This window comes from Lolium rigidum, chromosome 7 (assembly GCF_022539505.1).
Source record: "Lolium rigidum isolate FL_2022 chromosome 7, APGP_CSIRO_Lrig_0.1, whole genome shotgun sequence".
Taxonomy (NCBI): Eukaryota; Viridiplantae; Streptophyta; class Magnoliopsida; order Poales; family Poaceae; genus Lolium; species Lolium rigidum.
Genome location: NC_061514.1, coordinates 133,440,185 through 133,450,522, shown reverse-complemented (window position 1 = coordinate 133,450,522; position 10,338 = coordinate 133,440,185). Strand labels below are relative to the sequence as shown.

Sequence of the window (10,338 nt, the reverse complement as noted above, 5' to 3'; positions counted from 1 at the left end):
GGAGCTATGGCTCAAATTTAGCGACTGCGGCAACCGGCAAGAGGGTCCGAGTGGGGCGAGAGGGCGCGAGAGGATTTTCGGGTCTCGGAAGATCTTAAAGCTGGTCGCCGGAGCCAATACAGGCAACGATGCGGTGCGTGCGGAGGAGCCTATCGGCATAGGGTGGAGGGCGCAATTTTTCTAGAGATGAGTCGCATATGAGTATATTTAAGAAACAGAGACCACGATGACTAATAATTTTACTCCTCTAAAGCTTTGAGGGACCAATGTAATCTGTGAAAACGAAATTTTTACTCTTCAATTTCTTTTCAAGGAATCGACCAGAGATGCTCTAACAAGACCGTAGCGAATGTTAATTCCGATTTCCTGATTCTCCGTAAGCAAAAAAATTGCAACATGTAAAAAGGTCAACTGTAGCGAATTTAGTGCCTTTTTTTATATAGAAAGAGTGGTTTTTTTTGGTTTGTATGTTATATGTGAACTGAGTTGAAAACGAGGATGATTAGCCAGCAGTTGAACATTAGAACACAACTATATAACAATTTCCTGATTCTCCGTCACCATAAGTTGCAACATTGAAAATGGCAACTGTAGCGAATCTAGTGGGGTTTTTGAGTTGAAAACCAGGATCGTTGGACGTTGATCAGCATTCTCGTTACTCCAACTGAGATTTAGGAATATTTGACGCAGATGAGTAGACAGTAGCGACCACCAGTAACCCCAATGTATTACTCATTCCTTTCGGTTTTAATTGACGCAAGATAAATAAAAGTAGCGATGGTTTCCATTAACATCAATTACACAAGAACGGAGAGAGTATTTGTTTAAATCTTGTGCAACAGCAAGCATGAGTTCACTCCCGCCAAAACGGCTAATGGCAGGGGCAGCCAAGAGTTGAACATCACACGTACCCGCCGTTGGCCCGGATGACCTGCCCGTTGACCCACTCCGCGGCGTCGGTGCAGAGGAATCCGACCACGGGCGCGATGTCACTGCCCTCCCCGATCCGCTCCATCGGGTTCGCTTCCGCCATCCGCCTCACGCTCTCCTCGCTCTTCCCGGCGAAGAACATGTCCGTGGCCGTGGCCCCCGGCGCGACGCAGTTCGCCGTGATGCGCGTGCCCTTCAGCTCCTTAGCCATCGTCCGCACCATGGCCTCCACGGCCGCCTTGGACGCCGTGTACGCCGCGTACCCCGTCGGGAGCGACCCGACCACGGACGACGTCACGGCCACGATCCGCCCGCCGCCGCCGCGGGGCAGCCGGTTGGCAGCCTCGCGGAGGCACAGGAACGCGCCGCGCGCGTTCACGGCGAAGACCCGGTCGAAGTCCGCCGTGGCGGTGTCGGCGACGGACGGGTACTTGTCGTCGAGCACGCCAGCGTTGGCCACGACGATGTGCGGCGCGGCGCCGAAGGCGGACTCCGCGGCGTCGAAGAGGGACCGCACGCCGGCCTCATCGGACACGTCGGCCTTCGCTGCCACGGAGCGCGGGAGCTCCGCGGCGAGCGCGTCGGCCTCGGCCGCGCTGGACGCGTAGCCCAGCACCACGCTCGCGCCGAGGGCGGAGAGGTGGGCCGCGATGGCGCGCCCGATGCCGCGAGACGCGCCGGTCACGATGGCCACGCGTCCGGCGAGCGGCAGAGCCGCGGGATCCGACGAGCCGGTGGCGACGGCGGCGACGGCTGCAGCGGTGGTAGTGTCAGCCATTGTGATCTTGGTTGCGAAAACGCCGCGCGTGCGCGTCCGGCGTTATGTATGTACGGGTGATGGAGTAGCCGTGCGTGTGCGTGTGCGGCGCGCGCGCGCTCCACGTCTGTCGTCAGCTACACGACGTCTGCGTCCATGGATCTTGTGGTTGCAGGAGCTCAGCCATGGGTGGTCCAGAGCACGAGTGGGACGACGGGGTGACGATGCAGTGCAGTGTGTGTGGAACTCTCGTGATCGTCACGCTTCTTCCCTTCGGCCTATTTGGCCACCTTCATAATTTCTGTTTGGAACTATCCCAGTTTTTTTTTTTTTTGAGGGGTTGGAACTATCCCAGTTGGCAGGTCAGAAGATAGAGAACTGTAAGACCATCCACTATGTATGCCCAAAGCGATTCAAAGTTGTCTAGGAGCCGGTTCGATACATAGCAGAAAACCGATTCATTGTGTCAGATACAAGAAGCGAATCAACAATTTGATGCGGTTCAAACGAATCTTGTGTCAGGAGCAAGTGCATCAGGGCCACTTGCCAGGGAGAAAGGAAAGGAGAGAGGTAGCATTGACGGAAGAATAAAGTTGAATAAAATAAGTTTGCATGCTGCATGCAAGATGCATGGCCTCTGACAAGAAACGATTCTCACATAGCAGCAAATATAGAGCGACTCATATTTCTGACACATTTTTCTTTGAATCGACACCACGTAGTACATGGCCTAATGCAGCCCAACTCTCAAAAGCAGTTTCTTAGCTACTCTTTTTATTTTATTTTTTACTTAGATGTTAGTATAGTTCAGGCTCTGTTTGCACGATTTAAACCTCTCTGCACTTCATTACCCTCCAATAATCGAATTGTTTTATGCGAAATTCCTTCAAATAAAAGAATAATGATGATGGCTCTCTGGAGAGAAATTCCTTCACGCTAATGACACAGTGCACGGTCATAACTGTGTAGCTGTACAATGAGAGAAAAGAATGACAATTGCAGAGTAATCACCTGAATTTTGCAATTTTATTGGGTTTATTATATAAAATGAACTGGTCTGTCGACACGTATTCCGGCTACAGACTAGCAATATATACGTACACACAATTCTTGCTGTATCCACTATCAGTGTGCAACACAAGCAGCACGACCATCCTCCTGCACCTCAGTAATTTACAGTTGCTTTAATAGCATCCAGGATCTGCAACAGACAACAGATCAGGGCCAGAGCTGCATACCAAAAGCAGGGGAAAGATCAAATCACAGGGTGATGCATTACCTTGTTCTTTGTGGGCATGTAGAATGGTTCATAAACAAGAGGAAAAGGGGTGTCGAGGCCGCAGACCCTCGCGACAGGCGCTTCTAACTGCAGTAGATCGAGTTCAGCAATTTTGGTCACACAGCTTCCGGATGATTATGTGAGCGAGTATTTCTCTTATGTGTTCTGTTGTACTGTTAAATGGTTGGAAGATTTAGTACCCTACCCTCAGGAAGCAGCGCTCTGCAATGGACGCAGCAATTTCGGCACCAAACCCCCCAGTGATCGGGGCCTCATGACTAATCTGCGATAGTACTTCACGCACTGAAGAAGATGATGATAATCGAGTAATAATAAATAAATGCAAAGAGGTAAACTTACAAGAAGCTTTCCAGTCTTGCTGACAGAGGCCTCAACTGTTTCCTTGTCCCATGGAATCAGTGTTCTTAGATCTATGAGCTCACAGGAAATTCCATCCTGGAATATACTGGTGTGAGTTATGGTTTATGAAAAACGGAGCGAGATAATGAAGATATGAGATAAATCAAGATGTGGAACGGCCAAGAAGCAACACTAAAATACACAAGTATCACTTGCCATTATTCGTAATTAATTGATGTGGACAACAAGAAATAGCCATTGCATTGTCGATACACCATGATAGTCGACTGTAGTTAAAATTAGGGTTCTTTGTTGTTCGATGTTAATACTTAAAATGAAATGTATCATGTCTTCCTGGACCTAGATTAACATGTGCATTCTGAAATTCAGAATGTATATAATCAAGTTTAGGTAGCTCCAAACCTTTCTCGCCGCGTTGATTCAGGATAAACTGAGTCAGAATATTTACCTATGTTTAGTTTACTGAATATATATTGATGCTAGCTGTTTCAGATTTTTTTTGGATGCAACCAGTTAACTGAATTTCGTATATAAGAACATGTGTAAATAACTAACCTTTGCAGCATCTTCACATGCTTGTTCCAGCACTGCAAGTTGAGCTCCCCAACCAATAAGTGTTATATCACTTCCTTTGCGAATCACCTAGAGTATAAAATTTCATAAACATTTTGGTTTCCTCATAAGAAAAACAGTATACAGGATAGAGATATGCGCACTTCTGCTTGAGATAAAGGCAGCATATAGTCCCCCTCGGGGACTTCTTCAACAGACAGACGGTACAACCACTGTATGAAAAAGAAAAATGAAAGCTGTTTGTAAGAGCATTCTGTAATGAACAATTCAATATTTTACATCATCTGCTATCATGCAGTTATTCTACAACATGATATGTAACAAGTCTTATCCCACTGATGAACTTCTTTCAAATTTTTGCTCTACCTTTGGCTCGAAAAATATGACTGGGTTTGGGTCACGAATGCTTGCCAACAACAGTCCCTTGGCCTCACGTGGACTTCGAGGTATGACAACCTGAAGTTGTGTTTTTCTTAGTATAATCAGGAAAGCAATAGCAGAAAAAAATGTTGAACCATCAACTTTGACTAATATTTGGGCAAAATCTGAACAGGCAACTGAACATGCATATCTGGCTGGTACAGTTTCAGAAATGTCCAGTAGAGTATCAGGCAGGAGTAATAGAAAATGTTGCTTGATGCATACTTGATTTTATGAATAATTTTTCTAACTTAGATAGAAAATGTGGTTTAAACTTGTGTCCTAACTATTATTACAGTACAAGAATTACAGTTCATCGACAGAGTATATTAGGGGTACAAACTCAACCTTCAGGCCAGGAACATGGCAGAAGAAAGCCTCTGGTGACTGTGAATGGTAGTGACCACCATGTCCAACAGCACCATATGGTGATCGAATTGTTAAACCTAGAAAAGATGGTATTATGATGACAACTTCAGGATGTTTCTCCATTAAATTACATAAAAGAGGCATGGTTTATAGAATAATCCATTTTAAAGGGAAAAAACTACCTCCACAGTTAAATTCATTTCCACTTCGATATCTGAACTTAGCTGCTTCGTTGACGAGCTGCATCAGAAGTTGTATGGATATGTTGGAACAAAACATTGCTCAAACCAATACAAATTCAATCGACTTGGCAATGGTCAAGAACTGAAATGATTGTACAACTGAATGCTACAGGATCAATCCAGAGTTCAGAACTGATGATAAAGCATTGCAAGTGCTTGCAGCAAAAGTATTTCACTCAAAAAGGCAAGCTATCGTTATCTCTGGCAACAAACAGGTAAATTACTTCCAGCAACTGAAATTATTACCATGTAATATAATGCAGTCCACGTAGCAATTATTTAAAAGTGTCTGCTACATTAAGAAGAAGAAAACTACTCTAGTATGTAAAATCATTCTGAACAAAATCGGAGACATGCCTGATCAAATGCTGGAAAGATATAATCTGCAAATTGGATTTCAGCAATAGCTCTATTGCCCTGCATGTTGGTGAAAGAAATAAACAAATGAGGCTTCTATTGACAAGACAATAAAAAAAAAGACAATAGAAGCAAATAATGAATTAGTGATTCACTGAGTTGCAAAGAAATACTTTTTTTTTGCAAGGGAGCAAAGAGTTACTTAACTGAAGTAAAGAGTTTAAGGTTTCCATTTCATCTAAATATTTAATTGAAGGCAATGATGTATGATAAATCACAAATAAGTAATAACACGTCAGTTTTGAAACTGTTGAACTTGTAAAATATAATCATGAACAATCTAGTACTTAGAAAACCGAGGAACCTTAACAGCATTATTCCAAACAAACAAACAAGCCAATGTTCTATGTGACTCACCATTGCTGCTAAGCCAATAGCAAATCCTGCAATGCCCTGTTTGAGAAGAACTGGTCAGTGGTCGACAATAAAATACCTGTAATGAAGTTCGATGAAGTCCCTACTATTTAAACCATATGAAGTTCAGTATAGTGGGATCAAACGTACTTCCATATTCACGCATAGCAGGCCATTAACGCTGAAATTTTCACATTTTACTGTAGTATTGCCATAGATTTCAGCAGGTATGCCAAGTAAAGGTGCACCTGTTCACACAATGGTGTATTGAATACTCTATTTTTGCCAAATCGATCAGCGAGCCCTGTTGTGCAGCGGAAGACACCACCAAAACCCACATCCTCTCCGAAGACGTAGGAGCTGCGAAAATTAAAACCATCTTAAATTTAGTGGAATGTGTGTATAAGAAGCTCAAATGGATCGTAATCTGGGAAAGCTGTTCCATGGACTAGCTTGCAGAACAACAAGATACAAGAATTACGACGCTATGTTACATATTTCATTGTAAGTAGAAAAGTATAAATCCTGTGACTTCGCAGACTTAGTTGCCACAACAGTTTTAAATTACAGTATTAAGCGTCAGGGCACTTCAAATTACATTATTAACTGTCTGAACAAATACTCACAGCCGAGTACAGATAGTAATCTAGCAACAACAGCAAAAAGGATGTCGCAATTTGGTCTAAATTTGGATGTAGCTAGACATGATTTAGTGTATAGATAACTCCAAATTTAGACAAACCTGCGACATCCTTTTTGTGGCGGAAGGAGTATTATTGTTTCACGGTGCAGTGCAAGTGATAGTCGGATTGACTGCAACGACCATGTACTAGGAACACCGGTATACTGACATGATATCTGAATGCCTTTTCATATTTTGAGTTTGCAGTGGAACATATCATATCCCAGCAAAAGGGAAACATTAAAATGATTGAGAATAAGGTGCTACTTTCCTGAAATGATTCAAACTTGACAGGGCTAGCTAGAGGACAAAGCATCAAAGCAACAGGGCTAATCAAGATTCAAGAGGTTCAAGGAAGAGTTGGCCTTGCTGGTGCATAAAGCTAAGAAGAAATCATACATTGGCCTCCGGGCCTGGGTAACGAATTTTCTGTAATCTCTAGTAGAGCTTAGCTTAGCCTAGTTTAGTTTTCTTTAAGTGCTGTTCTCAAGCACTCTGTTTTCTTTTAGTTTTTAGCTTTGTAACTTATACCCAAAAAATGCAATAAAAATATACACAGTGAGGAAACTCACTGTACAGGCTTCAAAAAATCAAGATTCAAGAGTAGGCAGGCGCTGAGCTGACCGGGGATCGGTGTCGAGCGCAATGTGGAGCGCCTGGTTGACGGCCGTGAACAGGTTCACCGCCTTCGTCCCCCCGCCACCCTCTCTCCTCTCCGCCACCCCCATCGCAGCAGCGGCGCAGTCGGCGAAGCCTCTGCTCCCTCCGATCCCCGCCGCTCCGCTCCTCTTCCTCCCCACCTCCCTTAGAACCTTCATGGCCATCGAAGCTTCGCAACGTGCGAGCGGTTCTTCTCCTGAGAATCGGGAGGTGGGCGCAGGCAGCTCTTGGAGGAGAAGCGCAGCTGATGGCTTCTTGGACCTGCAACTGCAAGTGACGTGGAGAGATAAGCACACTCTAGTCAGTGAGCAGGCGTGCTTCGTTAAAACTCCGACGCGCGCGGGCCAGATCCCCTGACAGGAGAACCAAACGCTCGTTAAAACTCCCACGCGGGCCAGATACAGGAGAACCAAACGCTCGTGACGCTTACTTTAGTTTGGCAAATCGGGTCGGACTAGCGCCTCAACTCAACTATATTAGCTGTATGTACGGAGTATATTTATTAGTACTCCGTAGTATTCGTTTTTTCCAATTTAATTATTGGATTATTCAATCAGCTCACGTTTTGCAACTCATCCCTTCTATTTTTTTTGCCTGAATTCTTCACGTGTTAATCCTGGACCATGGCACTCTCTTTGAAGAGTAAACAAGCTGTTTATTTATGGATGTGTTCTACTTGTTTGGATATCTGGTACTTCTTTCAAACAAGCATCTTCAACGGCCAAACTGTCCAAACTGTAAATAGAATCTAATCAGCTTGGCACAAAGCAAGAATCTTGTTGAAAATCCAAACTGTCTAAGCAAAAGAGTACAATTGGAGCCAAGGTTTGGAGAGAGCTTGAACTCGAAGAACCTTCAATTGCATTCTTCAACGGCTTCTTGCCATGTCGCCTATCATAGAGTCAACGGCTCAATTGGTTGGGTTGAAAGATATCTCTAAATGCAGATTTGAGGTACATAACCATTGCCTGCTAGATTTGATTTTTTTTTAGGAAATATCACAAAACCATGGAGTGAGCAAATGGAGATCAGGCAGGCTTCATAGAACCATTCATTTCTAAAAACAAAACTAAAATTATATCTACAAGTTTCAGAAAAAAAAAACGAAAACAAATGTGTGTGTAAGCAATGATATATAAAATCATGCAATCTTAATGCTAAATTCTTCATATTCCGGGAATGGTGTTTTGGCACATGGGAGCATATGCTCCCTTTATTTTGAAATATATGTTACATACATTTTGAAATTTCAAAAAATTGAAACGAAAAATTCGAACGTGCATCTTCACGTGCTACGCGCTCACAAAGTTGTTTCATAAAAATCCGACTTGTCGTGTGACGTGTGTAAAAAAGACAAAATTCAATGCTGAAAATAAGGCTTTCCAGGAGATAAATTTTCTCTTTTTTACACAGACCACAAAACATATTGGTTACTCGCGAAACTTGACGAACGTACGTATATTGTGGAGATGTACATGTAGAATTTTTGTCAAATTTTTTTGACATTTCGAAATATAATTTTTTGATAGAGGGAGCATATGCACCCGGGAGCCGAATTGAATTTCCGTCATATTCCACACTATACAAAAATGATAACATCTTTAAAAAAGTGGAGTTTTGAAGATATGCATTATTCATTATACACTTTGTCATTTTTTTTGGTAGCCTAGAATCCAAAATATTTTACATTGGTATTTTGCATGCTTGTAATTATATACACCATTGTCTACATCCAGATTTTATTGAATTCTTGTGAAACTTTGAAAAATAATTTTAGAAGTTTTAAAAATAGAAGGCGGCCTTGAGCTTGTCCTCCATTTGATGTTTCCATACAAAACCATGGTTACTACAACTAGGCTTTCATAAATCGAAAAATCTGCGGCTAGTTGTTTCACGTAAATCTCTACACTTGGCCAGGTTGTTACCGATAACATGTTTTCGACAAGTCAGGTACCACATGGCAGACCAGATAGTTTTTTCCTCTCTTTTTTCGAAAGCATGAACTGGACCTAGACCGGGCTTGAACCACCCCATTTGATAATTTTCTCACATGCTTGCAAATTTTGGCCAAAAATCCTAAAAAATATCCAATAATTCAAACAACATATAGCGAGTAAACTTGAAAGTTTTGGTATCATTTTATTCCAGTAGTTTGGAAGCTTTTGTAACTTTCAGCCAAATTTTGTTAAACCATTTGAACTTCTTACAACAATCTAAAAAATTCCAGTAGCTCAATCCAAGTTCATTAATGGTAAAAGATAGTTCAACTTAATTTTGTAAACCATCTCTATGTAGTTTTCTTGAAAAAATTAGAATCTTGATTGAATTTTAACAAGAAGTTACAAAGACTTAAACTTTCAAGGAAAATGAGGTCAAACTTTTTTTCTAGTTCGCTCACTAAATGTAGTTTGAACAACTAAAAAGTGTAGGTTTAAAAAGTACAGAAATTTAACAAATTATGCACAACAAAACCTGCATAGAACTTACAAATGCCTCGGCAAGATTAGCTAAAAATATTATTGATCTACTAGCTACATGAAGTTTGAATCAGAGGATTTTAAAAATAATATAAAAAATTTGTATCTTAAAAAAATATTTGCCTAAAGTTAATAAAATGCAAGGACTTCCAAGTTGTACCTTTCAAGCCTGGTCCAGCTTGAGCTTCGCATGCATAAATAAAGAGAGAAACCCACCACGCAGACATCTAATTGTAGGCCTAGATTGTTGGAACTCGGAAACCGTGACAAACCTATTATATAACTTACCATAATACATTGTCTTTTAACACTATCCTAAATAGGGTAGTCTGTCATTGTACATGGATCAGTGGCGGGCACAAATGTATTCATGGATACCCATTATTTTTAGCCAAGAAAAGTCACATAGTATTCAGCCTGCCTAGATGAACCAATGTAGATATCATCATGGCGGAAATTTAATTCGACTCCCGGGTGCATATGCTTCCTCTACCAAAAAAAATCATCTTTCGAAATGTCGAAAATTTTGGACAAAAAATTCTACATGTACATCTCCACAATATATGTGCGTTCGTTAAGTTTCACGAAAAACTAATATTTTTTATTGTCTATGTAAAAATAAGAAAGTTTATCTTGTGAAAAGCATTATTTTTAGCACTGAATTTTGTCATTTTTACACACGTCACATGATAAGTCTATTTTTTATGAAACGATTTTGTGAGCGCGTAGCATGTAAAGATGTATGTGCAATTTTTTATTTCAATTTAAAAAAAATTAAAATGTGTGTAAGGTACTTT

At 41.7% G+C, this 10,338-nt stretch overlaps 2 protein-coding genes across 2 annotated transcripts; both read right to left on the bottom strand.

Moving 5' to 3' along the window:
- Positions 1-762: 762 nt before the first annotated feature.
- LOC124672023 (NADPH-dependent aldehyde reductase-like protein, chloroplastic) lies at positions 763-1,708 on the bottom strand. Its single transcript, XM_047208323.1, has one exon. It carries the CDS (start codon positions 1,706-1,708, stop codon positions 902-904), a length of 807 nt encoding a protein of 268 aa, XP_047064279.1. The 3' UTR covers positions 763-901.
- A 983-nt stretch (positions 1,709-2,691) lies between these two features.
- Positions 2,692-7,370, bottom strand: LOC124676266 (2-oxoisovalerate dehydrogenase subunit beta 1, mitochondrial-like). Its single transcript, XM_047212348.1, has 13 exons — positions 7,029-7,370; positions 5,971-6,082; positions 5,726-5,761; positions 5,309-5,368; positions 4,892-4,949; positions 4,689-4,786; positions 4,287-4,376; positions 4,064-4,132; positions 3,903-3,989; positions 3,327-3,422; positions 3,172-3,249; positions 2,967-3,053; positions 2,692-2,888 (listed from the first exon to the last, which is right to left on the bottom strand). Exons 1-13 carry the CDS (start codon positions 7,226-7,228, stop codon positions 2,853-2,855), a joined length of 1,107 nt encoding a protein of 368 aa, XP_047068304.1. The 5' UTR covers positions 7,229-7,370; the 3' UTR covers positions 2,692-2,852.
- Positions 7,371-10,338: the final 2,968 nt, after the last annotated feature.